The sequence below is a fragment of the Lagopus leucura genome, unplaced genomic scaffold (assembly GCF_019238085.1).
Source record: "Lagopus leucura isolate 7727_CA_CO unplaced genomic scaffold, USGS_WTPT01 Super-Scaffold_100009, whole genome shotgun sequence".
NCBI classification, from domain to species: domain Eukaryota; kingdom Metazoa; phylum Chordata; class Aves; order Galliformes; family Phasianidae; genus Lagopus; species Lagopus leucura.
The window spans coordinates 19,636,005-19,653,860 of record NW_024962266.1 but is presented as its reverse complement, the minus strand read 5'-3'; the positions used below and the strand labels follow the sequence as shown (position 1 = coordinate 19,653,860).

At 51.1% G+C, this 17,856-nt stretch overlaps 2 protein-coding genes across 4 annotated transcripts in view; both read right to left on the bottom strand.

Annotated features, from left to right (window-relative positions):
* Nucleotides 1-14,368, bottom strand: part of DMAP1 (DNA methyltransferase 1 associated protein 1) — a 31,023-nt gene extending 16,655 nt beyond the window's left edge. For 2 of the 3 annotated variants that reach the window (XM_042873990.1, XM_042873992.1), the window contains exons 1-8: nt 14,215-14,368; nt 12,510-13,182; nt 10,403-10,880; nt 9,577-9,785; nt 6,954-7,045; nt 5,988-6,183; nt 1,554-1,712; nt 468-635 (exon numbers count right to left, since the gene is read on the bottom strand). In XM_042873990.1, the coding sequence (XP_042729924.1) occupies nt 468-635; nt 1,554-1,712; nt 5,988-6,183; nt 6,954-7,045; nt 9,577-9,678 (717 nt within the window). In that variant the 5' untranslated portion in view covers nt 9,679-9,785; nt 10,403-10,880; nt 12,510-13,182; nt 14,215-14,368. Of the gene's footprint in view, nt 1-467; nt 636-1,553; nt 1,713-5,987; nt 6,184-6,953; nt 7,046-9,576; nt 9,786-10,287; nt 10,369-10,402; nt 10,881-12,509; nt 13,183-14,214 lie in introns of those variants that run through there. The other variant, XM_042873991.1, reaches the window with a different exon arrangement.
* Nucleotides 14,369-14,471: 103 nt separating this feature from the next.
* Nucleotides 14,472-17,623, bottom strand: LOC122181284 (Krueppel-like factor 2). The gene is made up of 3 exons (XM_042873687.1): nt 17,510-17,623; nt 16,328-17,285; nt 14,472-15,708 (listed from the first exon to the last, which is right to left on the bottom strand). Exons 1-3 carry the CDS (start codon nt 17,597-17,599, stop codon nt 15,533-15,535), a joined length of 1,224 nt encoding a protein of 407 aa, XP_042729621.1. The 5' UTR covers nt 17,600-17,623; the 3' UTR covers nt 14,472-15,532.
* Nucleotides 17,624-17,856: the final 233 nt, after the last annotated feature.

Sequence of the window (17,856 nt, the reverse complement as noted above, 5' to 3'; positions counted from 1 at the left end):
CCTCCAGAGATCATCAAGTCCAACCCCCCTGCCAAAGCAGGTTCCCTACACCAGGTAACAGACTCCACAACCTCTTTGAGGAGCTTGTTTCAGTGCTCTGTAACACTCAAAATAAAGAAGTTTTTTCATACATGCTTCTGATATCTAAAGACACTGATCTGAGAACTCCTTCTATTCAGAGGACTGGAACAGTTAAGTGCCACAATGAAGGTACTAGCAGTTACCAGAGGACATAACTCTGCTTATCCAGCTCTCTCACCTGTAGAGTAAGACTCCTTAGTTATTGTCCCTTTGTATCCTTTAAAAATGAGAAATCCCCCCCCCCCCCAGAAAAGCAATACTCAGGTGTTGATGTTTTCTTGTTCAGTCTTTTTTTCCCTTTCCCTATTTTCGGCCTATTTTACCCACCCACTGACATAAGCCTGGCATAAAAATTTTGGGGGCAACAATACTCTCTTCTCCATTACCTGTTCTGGTGTCCTATTGTACAGCCTTTCCAGTTGTTCCTTCCTCCTCCTCTCATGGCCAGCATCAAAAACTGGGATTTTCAGGTCTGTGCCTGGAGCTGCACGAATATTAGCCAGCTTGGCACAAATGTGGTAATACCGTTCCTTCAGGTCTTCCACAGATCTTTTCTGAGGAAGACATCAAAAGAGGACTGAATTATGAAAGAACTAAGCAAAACATTGCACAGTAACCAGATAAGGACACAGTAGCTGAAGGATGTCAGGTGGGCTGTAAGAGAACACCTGGGATGAGGATTACCAGGAAACTGACAGACACACCAGAGGCCTCCTCTGAGCTGCTGTCATAGCAGCGGCCATAGCCAAGAAGGCATCAGCTGCAACAGTTCATTGCCCAACATTACATGGAACCTAAACCATGATCTATCACAAGCACTAAAGGTGTTTGGGCCGCCCAACTGGGCAGACTCTTGTTATTTCACTTTGTTACATGCTCTTCACCCAAGCATGTCAGAAGGCAACAAAAGCCTCCAGCTCTTGAAAGCTTTCTGTGGGAATCACATCACTGCCAAGTCACCAACAGGTTACAAGAGATTTAGGACCATGCCACCAGGATTGCATCTTCAGACCACTGATGGTCATTACTTCTCCAAAGAGATGACAGAAGCCTGCACCCAGGTCAAACCTCAAGTCAGAAGTAGCACAAGAAAAAAACCCCAGTCTTCCAAGGGAACATGAGAAGATTCTTCTCCCAGGGCTGATACAACAACAGAGAACACCTATCCTGCTCAGTTAAACAAACTCCCCAGCTGCCTCATCTTCAGGGAATGAGTCGTTCTTCTGGCAGGGACAAACCTAACTTCCTAATAAAATGCAACAGGGAATGAGCACAAGTCACAGTGGATTTAATTACAAACAAAACAAGCAGCGATGCCCTGTGCTGGAAATTCAATATTCCCTGCTGCCAATAATTCATTATTTTCCCCTAATTAAGTTGATATAAAGGGTAATTTGCTCTTTGCAGCGCAGCAAGCCCTACATGTGCTGTAACAGCAAGCTGCCAGCAACACCTTGGCCCTTGGGACTCACCTTAAACTGCTGGTGATCATAGCGGTCATGAATCACCACGAAGCGCAAGTCAAAACGCCGAGCCAAGTCGAAGAGGTGGTCTGTCTCTGCTTTGGTCCACGCATCATCATGGAGATACATCTGGTACTCCTGCTCTGAGTAGACAGGTACCTGCACTGTCTAAGCAGGGAAAAGAAAAACATGGCAGCTCTCTTACAACACCACCTTTCTCACATAGCCAGCTGATAGCAGCTGAAATTCTGGAGCTGAGGGCAAGAGCAGCAGGCTGACAGGAAGGATGAAGGATCAGGGAGGCACTGCGAGAATGCTGAGCAATGCGCCCTGATAGAAAGTGTAAAGTAGGCAGAGGAATTCACAAGGAGCAACACGGGATCTCAGCACCACAAACACGACTACTGCCTGGTAGGCTGAAACCTACTTCACATAGGCAGAGTCACCAGCCCACATCCCGAAAATAGGTTGCAAAACTGCCACGTAAATGTGAGAGTGAAATCAAGGCTGGGCCAGCTTCCCTCCCTTCCTCTCGCACAGCAGCACCAATACTTTGACATCAGCTGCTCTGACAGTTGATTCTAATTGAGCTGGGACATGCCTACTGCCTGGGAGCAACAGGGTAGACAAGAAAGGGTCCTATTCCTCAGTATACTTCCTGCTTTGATACACAACCCACTTCTTTCAGAGCACAATCCACACCAAATACGAAGATCTGAAAGACCAGAGCAGTACAACTGAGACCTGTAAGCCTGGCAAACAACTCTGCCTTTCCTTCCTCATCTACCCTTTTCCTCAGCAGAGCTACAAACAGCACTCCATCCCACGTGCCTAAAAGGTCAAACCCACACCACATTTTCCTGCTTAAAATTGCTCTGCAGAGGCTCTATCCAGAACACAAGTGTCACATAGTGCTCCCTTAGATTACTAAAGGAACAACAAAAATACTTAAAGTCACTCCCTCCCTTACCACTCCTGCAGTGGAACTTTGCTCTGCCTGATGAGGTCTTGCAAGAGAAACAGGAAAACATCACATGCATGTAAGCAGCACACACGCTTCAAAACCTCCATGCCCTCCTGAGTCCTACAGCAGAAAACTCATCCTCATCAACTCCACACAGCCTCTTCAGATCTCTCCTGCCTTTCTTCCAGCACTTAGGCACGGAAGCATAAAGGTGAAGAATATCTCTTGGAGACACACTGCACACACCTCAGTCTTCAAGCACTACTTCTATCAAAAGAAAAGCCATCCTACTAGACACCATAAGGATGTCCTATATACTTCTTCAGAAAAATTTTCTTTTTTAAGAGTATCATACATACATGAAAAGAGCACAGCCCTGTGCAGCAGATAGCAGGGAAGGTGGCAGATCCCTGGTCATAGAAGGGAAGGAGACAAAGAGCAGTCCTCAGACACCTCCTCAGCCTCTCTCTCAGTGGCTCACAGGCTTCCCCAGTTATGACAGTCTACACAGTGGGGACTCCTTCAAAGAGATAACTTATGAGAGTTACTTTGGTTGCCTGTATAAGTCACTTAAGGTTTTAGCACCTTGTGGCCACGCCACTCAGAATTTGCATTTGCAGTAAAACAACTCGAAGCTGGATCAGCAGAAATGGGAAGAGACTTCTGAGCACAAGGAACACAGTTAAGCACTGCAGTGCTGGAAGCAAGTCTTCTGTAAGAGGACAAGCTCGCATGAGATGGGAAGCCTGAACATCAGATGACCATCAGTTCAAATGCAATACAGCCATGAAGATGCAAACAAGAGTCTCCAAGAGGATTTCCAGCAGAAACTGAAAGGGCTTCAGTTGCATAACAAGACCTTGTCTGGAATACCAACTACAACTCAAGTGACCAATGCTCAGAAAAGATGAACAGAGATGGGAACAAGTAAAGAGAGGAGCAACAAGGATGAGTAATGGGGTGGGGAGCTTGTGCTCTCTCCTCAGACTGGATGAGAAAGGAGCCTAGTAGAAGAAGCCTGAAAGAGATCTGACTGCAGGGTTCAAGGATGCTGGACAGAATGCAAAGGATACTTACAGGATGGGAAAAGAAAAAAAAAAAAGAAAAACAACTGATATAGACAAAGAAATTGGCTCACAAGAAAAAAAAAAAAATTGCCCATTTAACATGGAGAATTCAACCTGGAAATGAGAACCGGAGCAGACAGCGACTGGAACAGCTTCCCAAGCAAGCACAGGGGCAGGGAAATCCAGCAAATGGAACTTGATCAGTTTATGAAAGGGACTGGATGGTGCAGGGCCTGAAAGAGACAAGGGTTCAATGGCCCAGAAAACCCCTCTCAGTCCTACACATTTCACACTACAAACTCACACAATGATGGGCTTTACATTAGCTGCAACTGCTCAGGAAAGATCCTGGAGCCATGAGACAGTTCTGTGAAAACACCAGCACAATGCTAAGCAGCAGTGAAAAGACAAACTGAACAGTAATAATGACTAGAAAAAAAGAAACAAACCCACCATACCTCCAGAACAGCAACATGCACTCACAGTCCACCCATTTCTAAAGAAAGGATGTTTGAGCACAGAGGGCAGATGCAAGTCAAAGCATGGAAAACAGTGTATGCAGCAAGGACAGCTTACTGTCTTGTAACTCGAGAGCTCAAAGGCATCAAATGAAATCCACAGATAACAGTTATGAACAACACAGAAGCACCTCTTTGCACTACACAAAATGAACCTGCAGAACTCACTGCTGTACAACGTTCACAAAGCACACACTATTAAAAACAAGTTCCAAGTTAAGAAATCCCCAAGTGAAACACCAGCAGAAGCTAGCAACACACGCGCTGTATTTGCCCCCTTCTCCTACTCTTTCTCCAAACCTTTATGAACAGTAGTCAGAAAGAGAATTTTGGCTAAGACAAGCCTTTCAAACCTTTGCTCCTACACCAGCAAAGCTGCTTTTATGTTCTCATTTCACAATGGATCATAGGGGAAACTGGAAGCACAGAGAAAAGGCAAAGCAACTGAGCAGTGGTGCAGGAATGGAGTTAAAGAGTTTGAGTGACCAACAGGACAGTCTGCACAAGAATGTGGGCTCATTAACAGGGGTGAGAGACACAGACAGAGGTATCACGTATGCAAGAAGGATCCAGGAGAAAAGTAGGGAAAAACAAATAAATTTGCCCCTAATATTACATGGTTGTGTGGGTGCACACAGATGGCAGAGGTCTGTACCACTAATCTGTAGGTTGCAGCCTTGCTGAAGACTCTTCTGTCTGTCAATTCACAGTACGTGATAAAGTTAAGGAAACAAGAATCATGTAATTACAACACCCAAGCGTGGTCCCCTGTGATAAACTTGTCTGAACTCAGCCAAAAACTGTTAGAGAGGTAGAGTCTTAGAGATAATTGCACTGCCAAAGTTTCATGCAGACAGCTAGGTAGGTGCCTTGACTAAGTGAGTCCTGTTTCAGACTTCCACCCTAGACATCAGAGAAGAGATACCACAGGAGGCTCTTACCAGCGTCCCAACAAAAGAGAAAGCATCAGTCAGAGTCTGAGCCTTCTAACATACAAGGTCAACCAACTGCTTAACTCTGCAGGATGCCAGGCTTTGTTAGTGCTGATGCTCCACGGGTTGCAAACTTGAAATGTTGTATACAGTTACATACAAGCAGAGCTTCTGCAGAATCATGGGATCACATGCTTTTTTTTTTTTTTTCCTTCCTCCTTGAGGTTTGCATCATAAAGGGGGTTAAATGACATAATGGAAGCATACTAAGTCTCCTCCATCCTAACTTTTGAGGTCCTGACTTTGAAATATAAATCTTGCTGCAGCTTCCTTTCTGTACGCACATGAAAGCACTAACCACTCAAAGCAGATACATCTGGGACAAAAGACAGCAGGAGATTATAACAACGCGTTGTGATAATTTAATATAAGATGCAAAGAACAGGGTACTGCACTGCACTGATACCACAGGAGCAATTTCAGAGGAATGCGATATAATTCAGTATCTGTGTTGGAATCTGGCCAAAAGGCTGCAAGCCAGCGTTTTGGCCAAGAAGCTACAAGTGAATTTTTTCATACTGGGCAAGATAACAAGACTTATGACTTCAATGCCTCACTCAGAATAGAGCATTTTACTACCCACAGCCTGTAATCAGGGAGAGGACATCGGTTAAGAAGCTAATTAGACGGTGCAGTGACTCCTTACCAAATTGGAACTGCACCCCTGTAACACAGAAATACTCTGGCAAGCTCTGACCACATACTGAGCCCACTCAGCTTGGAGGATTTGGAGACTTCATAGTCTGAGGTTACAAGGCTGCATTTAAAATGCAACTATCAAATCTATTTCAGCCTCCAGACATTGAAAGAACCAGCTTCCTGTCTGGATACTCAAACAGCTGATGAAAGGATAGTTTGCAGCTGCTATTTATTCACTTCTGTCTGAAACTGACCCCACTTACTTTATTGAACCTGGCGAACGGGTAGTCCTTTCCCTCCTCTGCTGCTCTCCTCCAGTGGTAGAACATAGCTCCATCTTTTCTTGCTGGGTTGGTGAAAGGCATCCACTTCCAAGGTCGGACTTTCTTCGACCCCAGCTTTGCTTTGACCGTTCGATAACCCTGAGTTGTATCACTTGGCAGCAGTGGAGGTGCATCCCTGTGGTGGAGACAAGCACCAGCTGAAGAGAAGCAGGAAGAAGCCCAGGACAAGCCAGAGCTCAGACTCACAGTGGGATTTCCCACAATATCCAGGGTGGGAAAATCTGAATTTCAATTTTATTCCAGGATTTGCGCTTCCCAAACTGCAATGCTAATATGCTCAGCTCTTCCATGATGCTTCAGTGCTGGTCATACAGCAGCACCTAACCCTAAATTGCTCTAAGCCAACTCTAGTGCTGACATAAGCTAAAGCACAGCTCACAACTTCTAAGGTAAAAAGGATGCGGAGATGATTACATACCGTCAGAGAAACAATTCTCATTGCATAAGCTGAAAGTTGCATGCATCAGAGAACAGAATGCACTGCATGGATAATTGTGAACACAATCACCTGGAAAGCAAACTATGCAAGAACCCTCTGAGGCAAGGGCACAACCCAGAGCAAGCCAAATACAGGATGCAACAGTACTCTCTTTGCAAAAGTAAAAGCAGGTGCTATTTCCAGCCACAAAAGAAGAGCATTAGATAAAGAGAGGTAATAACACTGCATTGGTTGCACTGGCCTACTGCACATGGACCTAACTCACTCCATACACAAAGCAAACCCCTCAAATTTAGAAGACAGGCAAGGCACTGTCCACAGAAGTCCAAGAGAGGGGCATGCAAATGGGCAATGACTCTGGAAGGCAAGACTGCAGACACACACAGATTCTGCCCTGCCACCAAAAGCCCAGGCTGCAACCTGTACAGATGAACTCAAGCTCTTACTTTTTGTCAGAGTAGAGGAGTGCATAAACTTCTCTGTGCATTCCTTCTGGCCTCTTAAACGTCAACGTCTCTGAAGATTTCTTGGATTTTTTCTGAAACAAAATATTTGAATTTTAGTTTCAGACATGGCAAAATCCCCAAAGGAACATATAAAACTACAAGAGCTGGAGCTCTGTTACGTTCTTCATTTCTATCTGTTTGTAGACACCTTGAGTTTCTCCAGAAAACTGCCAGTTCCTGTGGAAGACACTGACAACAAAGCAGGCCTGCTTTCAGTGATAGCACTCACTGCTGCTCAGACACCTGCTTCTGAAAACACTTTGATCTGCTGACCTTACAGCAGCCCCACATCAAAACTAACAGAAGAATCACTTGTACAAGTAAACCCTCACTCCTGTCTCAAGTGTCATACTCACACAGTAAAGCTTCTGCTGGCTTTTTGTTTTTTTCCCCACGTACTATCCTCATGTTGAGAATTCAGGACAGACAAATCAATCTAGCCCTTAAAAAGCTTGTCAGAGCTGATGGTTTCTAAGGCATAATCCATCTTCTACTACCTACACAATTTTATGAAGAAGTAACATTAACTACTGCATTATCAAGGTACACTTTGAGTGAGCCAAGTTTACTGAGTAGCCCGAAACATTTGGTCTTTCTAACTACTTACCATGTCACTACTTCTAATAGTGCTTACCACAGCACTACCTCTCTTAAATAAGAATATTTTGTGACAGTAAAAGTAACTCCATAACATAACTGTATTGAACACAGTCAATTCTAATAAGAAAATTCAAAATCCCATTAAAAAAAAAAAAAAAAAAAGCTATTATCTTGAACTACAGCTCCTCTCCATACAACTTCATTACACACGTTCATTATATTAGTACATTTTTACTCCTAATCAAATATCTTTCTCTGTGCTTGTCAATCACTTTGCATAGGAGCAATGTAAGGCCAGCCAGGGCAGTTCCCCACGGGTCACCATGTGACCTATTTGAATACTGGCTTCCAAAATTCCCCCAACGTTTCCAGATTTATTAAAAGTTAATGTCAGCAAGTCAGAGATCACCTCAGCCAGCTCTTTTAGGACCTGAGAACAAATTACCTGGTCCTGTTGATTTAAATGTTTTTTATGCCCAGTAATTTTTCTAAAGCATTCTCAGTCACTAATGGACTGGAAAGTACTTCATCGTTCTCCTGTTATTTAAAGACATCAATCTGAATCTTTTCTAGTTGAGAACAGAACTATTTCCTGAGCAAGTGCTGCACGGTTATTACTGATGCTTATCTCTCTCTGTGATAATGGATTATGCCTTTGGAATGATTTCATTTTTGTACTGTGTAGAAATTCCAAATGCTTCGCTCCCAGCTGCACACAGCCTCCACCACTCCTTCCAAAACCTCCCACTTTCCTTCCCTTTCCTCTCTCTTCCCATTAGACAGCCAAACTTGACAAGAACCCCATTTTGTCTTCCACTCCAAAGGAGGCAGATATTCTCAGTACTCCTTCCACTCTCTGCTAGCCAAAAAACAAGTGCATCTCAACCAAAGAACTCACAACTCTGTGCACTCAGCAGCACAACATCACAGGCTGAATCCAATCAGTGAACTGCTTGCTGGACACACTTTACCATAACAACTGATAATTGGGGATTGTAACACTTCAACCTTCTAATTAGGGAGAGTAATCAGTTTTCCATTAGCCCAATTATAAACTATGTGCTCTATTCCCAGCAAGGCAGTCACAGAATCACTTCAGAGCCAAACATTCCAGTGGAAGCAAGCAAAGACAGTAAGGAAGGGAGATGGGGGCGTTTTTCATTTTGTTGTGGCTGTTCTTTTCATCCAGTACACAGGCTTTACTTCAAATGAGGCCATCTCTGCTACAGACAGATCCCTGGGGATTTCATATCCCCTGCACCATTTTCCAAGCACCTCCACATCCCATTATTAGCTGTGAATTGATCTTCCCAACACCTTGCAAAGCACGGAACAGTAAGATCTTGCCTGAATTTAAAACACAAAAGGCAACAGCACCCAGTAGAATATTACCACAGAGAATGCAGCATACTTTCTTAACTATTTCCCAGCTTGCCCACATTCCCACAGGCAACACTTCCCAGTTGTCCCAAAGACGAGGCACACAGCTCACCCACATGCAGCCTGCTTGTTCAGTTTGAGAGTATTTATCATTTAAACAGGTCAGACAATGTCTCTGTCTTCTCAAGCAGAGCTGCTTTGTATTACTTACATATGTTTGGGGACTAGATGCTAAAAACCTTTTTCTCTTCCCCCCACAAGAGAATTTTGGAGACAGTCGAAAACATCCTGAGTCCAGGCCTAACTCACAAGAACACTCTCTGCACAGCTACAACTTAAATATCGCCCCAAATGCTACAGCACCAATAACTAAGAACTACAGGAACCCAGGAAGTTCCCGGGAAGGAACCCATGCCAACCCTGCAGGCATGTCTAGGTACACCACAGGAATCTGAAAATAAACACGCTATGACAGGAACGCGCTTTACTCCATCTTTTCTCAAATATCCACCCCAGAGACCACACAGTAGGTCCATCAGAACCCAGGAAACAAAGCAGCAGCCGTTTAGCTGTGGCAGTTCACCTTATCTGAGTTGATGATATCCTTCTTGTTGATGGTGCCTGTGTTCTCAGACTCCACACCCCCCAGCTCCAGGATGTCCCGCACATCTGCACCCGTTGCCATCTCGCTGCCTGCCTGCTGCCTTTGCCCACCACCGTCCTGTCCAGCTCCAGGGAGGGGGAGAGCAAAGAGCTGGAGTCACTGTGCAGCTCCTGGTGGTGGCACATCCACTGAAAAACACACATGTGCATATATGTACTGAGCTGCACGATGCAAGTACACATATACAGATACACACACCCTCATATAAGTACACAGACACGCAAACATATACCTACACACATTTAAGCATATGCACACACATATATACACACATTTATACATACACACAGACCTAAGTACATGCACACACACCTACACACGCATACGGAACACACAGACACGCTCATATAGATACATGCACATGCAAACATCACATACACACACACAGATCCAAGTGCACGCACACGCACGCCTATACACACGTACCCACACACATACTACACTCACACGTACCCCCACACACAGCCGCCTCCCGCCCCTTAGGCCCAACACCGGGCCCTCGCACCCCACCTCCCCCGAGACCCACGCACACCATCCCCGCGCCGGCTGAGGGCGCAGCGGGCTGCCGGGGTCGCGAAGAGCCGCGGAAGCCCCGCTTAGCCCCGCTTCTCGGACCCCTCCCGCCCTCACCCGCTCCAGCTCCGCGGCCACCGGGACGGTGCAAGCAGCACACGGGCCCGGGCAGCACCACTTCCGGTCCCGCCACGCCGCGACCGGAAGTGCCCGGAGCCTTTTGTGAACGCACCGCGAGGTTGAGGGGGAGGAGGAGGGCGGTGCGAGGAGGTTTTTCGATCGCGGGTTCGAGCCCCGCTCCCGCCAGGTGGCGTTCCCGGCTCGGATCTGCGGGCAGCGAGCTGTGCGCCCGGCTCGGCGGCCGCTCGGCGAGCTCCTTCCTTGTGGAACACCCAGGATCGGGTGCTCAAAGCCAAGTATCGCTTCCCGGGGTCTTAGCAGCTCCGGGGCTTGCCTGAGCACACCTTTCCTCCAGCCGTGCTGCCAAGCTCGTGCTGCCAGGGCCGGTCCCACGTGGTGCTGCCAATGTGTCCCTCTGTGTTTGTCTTGGGTTGTCATACAGTCCTTTCTCATTTCTGAGGGACACGGTTAGCAGACACAACGGGAGTGGGTTGGTGTTTGGACTGGATGACCTCAGTGGTCTTTTCCATCTTCAGTAATTCTATGATCCTTCTTCATCCTTTGGCCCAGAGGTGGTTTCCACTATTCCCCTATTACAGAGAGAAATGAGGCTTCCCCAGCATTTTGTGCAGAGGAAGGCTGGCCCTGCCTCTGCCCTGCTTTCCCTGAAGAACTTGGTACACAGAATCACTCAGAATGCCAGGGTTGGAAAGGACTTCAAGGATCATGAATCTCCAACCCCCCCACCACAGGCAGGGCCACCAACCTCCCCATTTAACACTAGACCAGGCTGCCCAGGACCCCATCCAACCTGGCCTTGAACACCTCCAGGGATGGACAGGGCATCCACAACCTCTCTGGGCAGCTGTTCCAGCACCTCACCACTCTGTAAAGAACTTTCCCAACATCCAACCTAAATCTTCTCTCCCTCAACTTAAAACCATTTCCCCTTGTCCTGCTGTTGTCTACCCTTTCAAAGAGTTGACTCTACTCCTGTTTGTAGGTTCCCTTTAGGTAATGAAAGGCTGCAATGAGGTCACCCTGCAGCCTTCTTTTCTCCAGGCTGAACAAGCCCAGCTCCCTCAGCCTGTCTTTGCAGGGGAGGTGCTCCAGTCACTTAATCATCTTTGTGGCCCTCCTCTGGACCATCTCCAACAGCTCTCTTTCTTATACTAGGGGCTCCAGACCTGGACACAGTACTCCAGATGGGGCCTCACAAGAGCACAGTAGAGGGGGACAATCACCAGTGGCTGCAGTGCAGCTTCTTTTAGCACCTCGCTCACAGGTCATCCATGCTTTGTTTGTGAAGCTGTACAACAGCACTTCTAGAAAACAAAACAAATTTTGATCTGCCCAGAGGCAGATGGCCATTTGGCATCCTTGAGCTATGATTTTAGCACCTGCTTTTCTGAGCAGGGGATTTCTGTGGTTTCTGAGGGGCAATGCTTCATCCAGGAGCTTTCACAGTTAGCAAAGGGGCACAGCTGGAGATGTCAGTCACCTGAACACGCCTGGTCCCAGGGCAGGATGCTCTGCCCACAGACGGCCATGAGGCAGGTTCATGACAGACGGCCCCATGCCAGAGGTGTGCGTGTCCCCCAGGCTGGCACCTGCGGAGGAGGACAAGTGCAAACATTGCGGCCATGGGGCGGGAGGAGGTTATCTGGGGCCCAGCAGTGGAAAAACTCTCGGTGTGTGACTAAGACACGATAGCGCCAGGTGTGGGTCCAGGCATGGTGAGCGAGCTGGGGAATTATCGCTTCCCCATGGATTCAGGTGCCTGAAGCCAAATGTTTCCTAAGGGTGCGGTGACAGCCACAGCCCCGCTATCACGGCGCCTGGCCCACCCCGTGGCCAAGCAGCGGGGATGTGGGGGCTGACTGCTGGATTTTCCCTGGTGCTTGGGACGGGACACAGCCCAGCACCCTACAGTGAGCGTCAGACGCCAGCCCTGAGTACATCCCTTGGTGGAATCACCATACTTACATTCCCAGGGAGGCAAGATCCAACACCACCTTGCTGCCCCCAAAACCCCATCCCCAGAGTACCTGAGTAGCATTCCACCCCCAGTACCCCCATCCTAGCTCCATCTCCTGCCATCTCCAAATCTACTACTCTTACCATGAAAGAGCCCCCAGCTCCAAGCCTGTCCCCCCCAGGGCCCCAGTCCTGCTGGCAGGTGCCTGCAAAGGGCCGGCCCCGCTGCAGCCATGACTCACCTCACTGCTGGGACCTGTTGTTCCATGCCTTGCTGCTTCCCTCCCTGCTGCCTCAGCTGCACTCCAAATCTGTGGGTCTGCACCGTGAGGTCTGGAGGGGTCCCACCTGCTTTGCTGGAGCATTTTGGGTCCCTGTATGCCCTGCCAGGACACAGCAAAGTACTTTCTGGCTGGCCATGCCAAAGGGCATGGGTTGTTTGTCTCATCTGGCATGGAGTGTTTCTCAGTGTTTCTGAGGGTGTTTTCTCACTGCCTTCACAGCTTTGCAGGCAAGTTTACCTGGGCAGGGATCAGGCACCCTTCTCCAGCAATCAGCACACCTTGGCCCAGGCCACGGGGAGAGGCTGAGTCTCATTAACAACAAATTAGGGGCAATTGCCATTTTCACTGCAGCCACTTCTGGCCCTGGTGAGGATCCTGGCCATGCCTGGGGTAGTTCTGCCTGGGATGGAATCCTCTGCCCTCAGCTCAATGCCAAGCAGCACTGTATGAGCTAGGCCCTGCTCCCGCCCCGATGATGAAAGGTGAAGAAGAACTGGTTTGTGCTCTGATCTCACAACCCAGCCTCAAAACAGCCGCGGACCGTCACCGCAGCTCCCAAGATGCTCGGGGAGAGGACAGCAGAGCCAGCCTTTCCAGTGGGACGGGATGGTTGGAGAAATTCATCGTTCCCCTGGAAATAAAAATAATAATCATAATAAAAACACAAAGCCAGAGATTACTTATACGCACACAAACACAGAGGCACGCACTCTCTCCCCATCTGGCTTTGCCAGCCTGACTCATCGCTAATTCAAACAGCCCACACCTTTCCCTCTCCCTCCATGTGACATTTTGAACGAGTGAAGGGGAAGAGGCAGCAGTCCCAGAACTTTGCTGGAGCCATCCTGCTGGTGTCAGACCCCTATCTTTTGGTACAGGGTCCCAGAATTGGAGCACCCCAGGAGCCCATCACAGCTCCCCTATGTCCCAGTGTGGTCAACCCACAAACACACCCCTCCAAAACTGGGGCAAGCCAAGTGCGGAGGCAGCTGTAGAAAGGACGAGTGACAACTCAGTGGGTTAGTAATGCCTGCTGATGGAGTCCCATATGCACAGGCAGGATGCAAAGTCCCAAGCTGGCTGCCACCCTCCTGCCGAGGGCAAACCCAAGGGCTGCAGGCTGGGTACTGGCCCCAGGACAGCCATTCCCTGCTCTGCCATTCCCAACTTTCCTCCAGCTGAGCTCACCACAGCAGGAAATGGGAAGGAGCAGACTCAGCTCAAACCCGCTCACAGCAGAACTCCACGCAATTTCCACCTGCAGGACATCAGAAGTCACCACTACAGGCAGGGCAATACTGGGGGCCAGGCACCGCGTGCTCCCAGCACAGCATCAGGCCTGGACAAGCCCCAGCTTTTGGAGGGCTGTATGCATGATGGGTAATCAGCCGTGGGAGGGAGGGATGGAGCCAGACCTGCTTGCTGAGCTTAGGACCTGCCAGCATGCTGCTGCTGAGTCACCCCATTAATGCAGGGAAACCTCAGCACCTGAACCCAACAGCGCACAGGGACAGGCGGCCACACGCAGCTCCTGGGGTGAGCACACAGCCAGTGCCACGCTCCTGCTGCAGGGGACAGCGGGACGGGGCACTCAGGGAAGGCAATAGGGCTGACAAGGCTGCCGGGAGGGTTTCTGCTGCCGTTCCTCTCAGCTGTGACTCACCGTAGGACCGGTCACACCATCCCTGAGATGCAATTGCCCCATCTGCAGATTAGGGAAACTGAGGCACGGGGAAGTGGGGTGACTCAAGAGCTGTTGCACAGGAGATGCCGCTCGGATGCCGAGGGTTGGGCGTTCCCCATCGATCCTCCGCAGCTAACTTAAGCAGAAATGAACATCGATGTAAATATTTACTGACAAGCAGCCCAGCCTCACCCACTCCTCTCAGAAGACAGCTTTAAAGTAAACTCTCCTGGCTCTTTCATGTTTACATCTTGTTTATTTATTATACAGCAGATCACAATATTTCAACAGTTTGCATATAAAGAAAAGTAACATTTCAGAGTGCGAGAGACCTAACGTGCCCAAGCAGAGAAATGTTAATTAACAATATACACAGACAGGAACAGTGCACTTCCCAAAGCTGAGACTCATCTGTGTTCCCAGCTGGAAGAAAAAAATATATTAAAAAACAGAAACATTATATATTACTGCTTTGTTTAATTTACATCTTGCTTTGCAGAAGCTGCACATAAAAAGATTCATTTTGAGTTTTCTCTTTTTCCCCTCTAAGAAAGTTTCAAGTATAGCAGAGACCTGGGCATTCAGAGCTGGACTCACTGTCCTTTACACACTATGTTTTTAAAAAGCAGCATGGGGAAGGCAGCCGCAGCAGTACCTGGTGTCATCCTGAGGGGAAGAACTAAAGCAGACCATTGGTGAGAACCATTTGGGCTCCCAAGAGGAGAACTGTGGGCATAGGATCAGACCACCCAGGGGGTCCCAGGCTAGTTCTGAGGGCATCCAGCTCCCCATGTGATGCAACACTGCACTGCCGACCCCCACAAAACCTTTATACCCATGATTAAGTCCTAATTTAACCCCACACTCCCCGGGATTTCGGGCCAGGACATTTGTTCTGACAGCCGCAACTGAGAAGAGCGGAACACAGAGTTGTGGGACATGGATCTCCAGCAGGAGCTCGGCCAGAATCAGCCACCACCATCCCCAGAGCTGCAGGGTGCCAGGACTAGGGAGGCTTTGAAGCCAATGCCAAATACAAGCGAGGAGCTCTGGGAACAGATCCCTGCTGCACCAGCCCTCAGCAACAGGAACAGGCCAAGGGACTTCGCATAGCCCTGCTCCTCACCTTCACCCCAGCACGCAGCCGAACCCTGCTCTCACAGCAGAGGCAGGAGGAGAAAATAGTTATCAGCTACAAGCAAGAAGGGCCGGGCTGCTCCCCAATGCTATTTACAGCAGGAGCTGCTCCGGGGAGTCGCTCAGCAGAGGGGATGCCGAGCGCGCCTGCAGCCCCCGCTCACATGTGCCGCTTCATGTGCAGGGCCAGGTGGTCAGAGCGGGAGAAGGCCCGCTCGCAGAGGTGGCACTGGAAGGGCCGGTGCCCGGTGTGCTTGCGGTAGTGGCGGGTCAGCTCATCGGAGCGGGCGAACTTCCAGCCGCAGCCTTCCCAGGTGCAGTGGTAGGGCTTCTCACCTGTGGGGAGAGGGGCTGTCAGTTGGGCACAGCACTCCACATGCCTTCACCCCCCCTTCCCAGTCCTCCTGAGTCCTGCCCACCGCTCATAGGCTCCTTTATAGAGAGGAAACAGAGTGTGTGCCATTGTCAGACCCACCTTTCTTTCATCCCGATCTTCCTGCCCTTCATCTAACATATCGCTTCCTCGTTTGCCTCAGCACGAGGCCCACCTCTGCCCCACTGCAAGAACCCCTCCACGTGCTTCTGCCCCCTCGCCTGTCCCTGCCAAGGAACCTCACTCACCACGTGCCGCATCGCAGCTCTGCTACAAGGCTACATCAGAACACTTCCACCATGGGGACCCCACTCCCTGCGTCCTCAGCCCAGCTGTGCGTACTTATTTGCCACACCTCATATCTCAGGGTCTTGAGCACACCCGGCCCCCACATAGGGCCATCCCTGCCTCTCAGAGCTCACCCCAACCCGGCCCCACACCGTGAATCCTCCTCATACTCCACGGCTGGGGCTATTACCGTGAACAGACGGCAGAGCATCCCCTCCACGCGCCCCTATCCGACCCCACCGCGGGGACGGCGTGAGTAACCCCGTGCGTCCCGCCTCCTCGGGGCTTCCTTACCCGTGTGCGTCCGCATGTGCGCCTTGAGGTGGGAGCTCTTGGTGTACGTCTTGCCGCAGCCCGGGTATTCACAGTTGTGCGTCGCCGTCCGCTTGCGCGCCCACGAGCGGCGGCCGCGTTTGGGCTTGCAGTCCTCGGGAGGGCCCCCGGTCGGGAAATACTCCAGCACCGGGGAGTTGGGCGGCGTGACCAGCAGCCCGGGCAGCCCCGCCGGACCCGGACCCGGCCCCTTTAGCGGCTCCCTGAAAACACTGAAGTGTCCATGAAACTGAGGGGGCGGCTGGGGGGCGAAGTGAGGCGCGTAGCGATGCGGGGCCACGGCGTAGTGGGGCGGCAGGTCGGCCAGCAGGTGCGGGTCGGCACCGGGCAGCGGTTCCTCGGGAGGGCCCAAGCGGCCGTGGGCGAAACCAGGGTACGGCAGCGGTGGCCCCGACACCGGGCCCGGCGCCATGCGGGGAGGCTTGTGTTCACCACCTCCCGGTCCCAGGTACTCGCCGCCAGGCACCCCCAGCATGCAGGCGCGCTCCTCCGGCTGCTCCTTCTTGATGCGATGCCCGAAAGGCTGCGACGGGTCCAGGGGCAGCGGGCGGGACAGGGCCGGGTGCAGGGCCGAGTGGTGGTGGTGCGGGTGGTGGGGGCCACCGGGCACCCGCAGCTCCGTGTACTCCCGCCGCTGCAGGTCGCAGTGGGCGGGCAGGTCCGGGGTGAGAAGCTCGGCCACGTAGCTGTGGCTCTGGCCGTCGGGGTACGGCGCCGGGAACTTGCCCGGCGTGGGGTAGGAGCCGTCGCTGTCGTACGTGGTGCCGCAGCTCTCGGGGGTCTCAGGCAAAGGGTAATTGGGGCCGGGCGGTCCCTGCCCGCCGCTGCTGGTGTGCGCCAGGATGAAGTCCAAATCCACGAATTTACCCAAGTCGTCCTCCTCTCGCTTCACGGCGGGGCCATCCTGCTGCAGCATCCTCTGCGGGAACATCGGCGTCAGGAACGGGTCAGCGGGGCACAGCTCCCCCCACTCGTACCCCTTTCCCGGGGCGGCGGCTCTCCCAACCCACCCGACGGCTCCGAACCGCTACGGCACAGCGCCAGCAGCGCCCTCCGACGGCGAAGGGACCGAGCACCGGACCCGGCACCCCCGACCCCAACATCCCCTCCCTCGGCACTCCGTCCCCAGCGCACGCTGCTTACGTGCATGTCGGCGGACCGCTCCTCCAGCGGCAGCAGGTTGGTGAAGGTGGAGATGGAGGGCAGCGCGCTCTCGTCCACGGCCGCCGCCATGGCGGGCCGGGACCGGGCACGGGGCTGGGGGGAGCGCGGCGCGCGGGGCCCGGCTCCGCTCCGCTCCCCGCGGCGGCGGCAGCGCTGCTCTGCGCCGCCCCGCGCCCCTAAGCTGTTAACAGCATGGCTGCGTTCCTATTGGTCCGATTTACATTGATGTTGGCCGCCGCCGCTTTCTATTGGGAACTGAAGTTGTTAAGCCCCGCCCCCCTGCTCTCAGGCCACGCCCGCCTCCTTGGGGCTGCCTTCGACGGGTC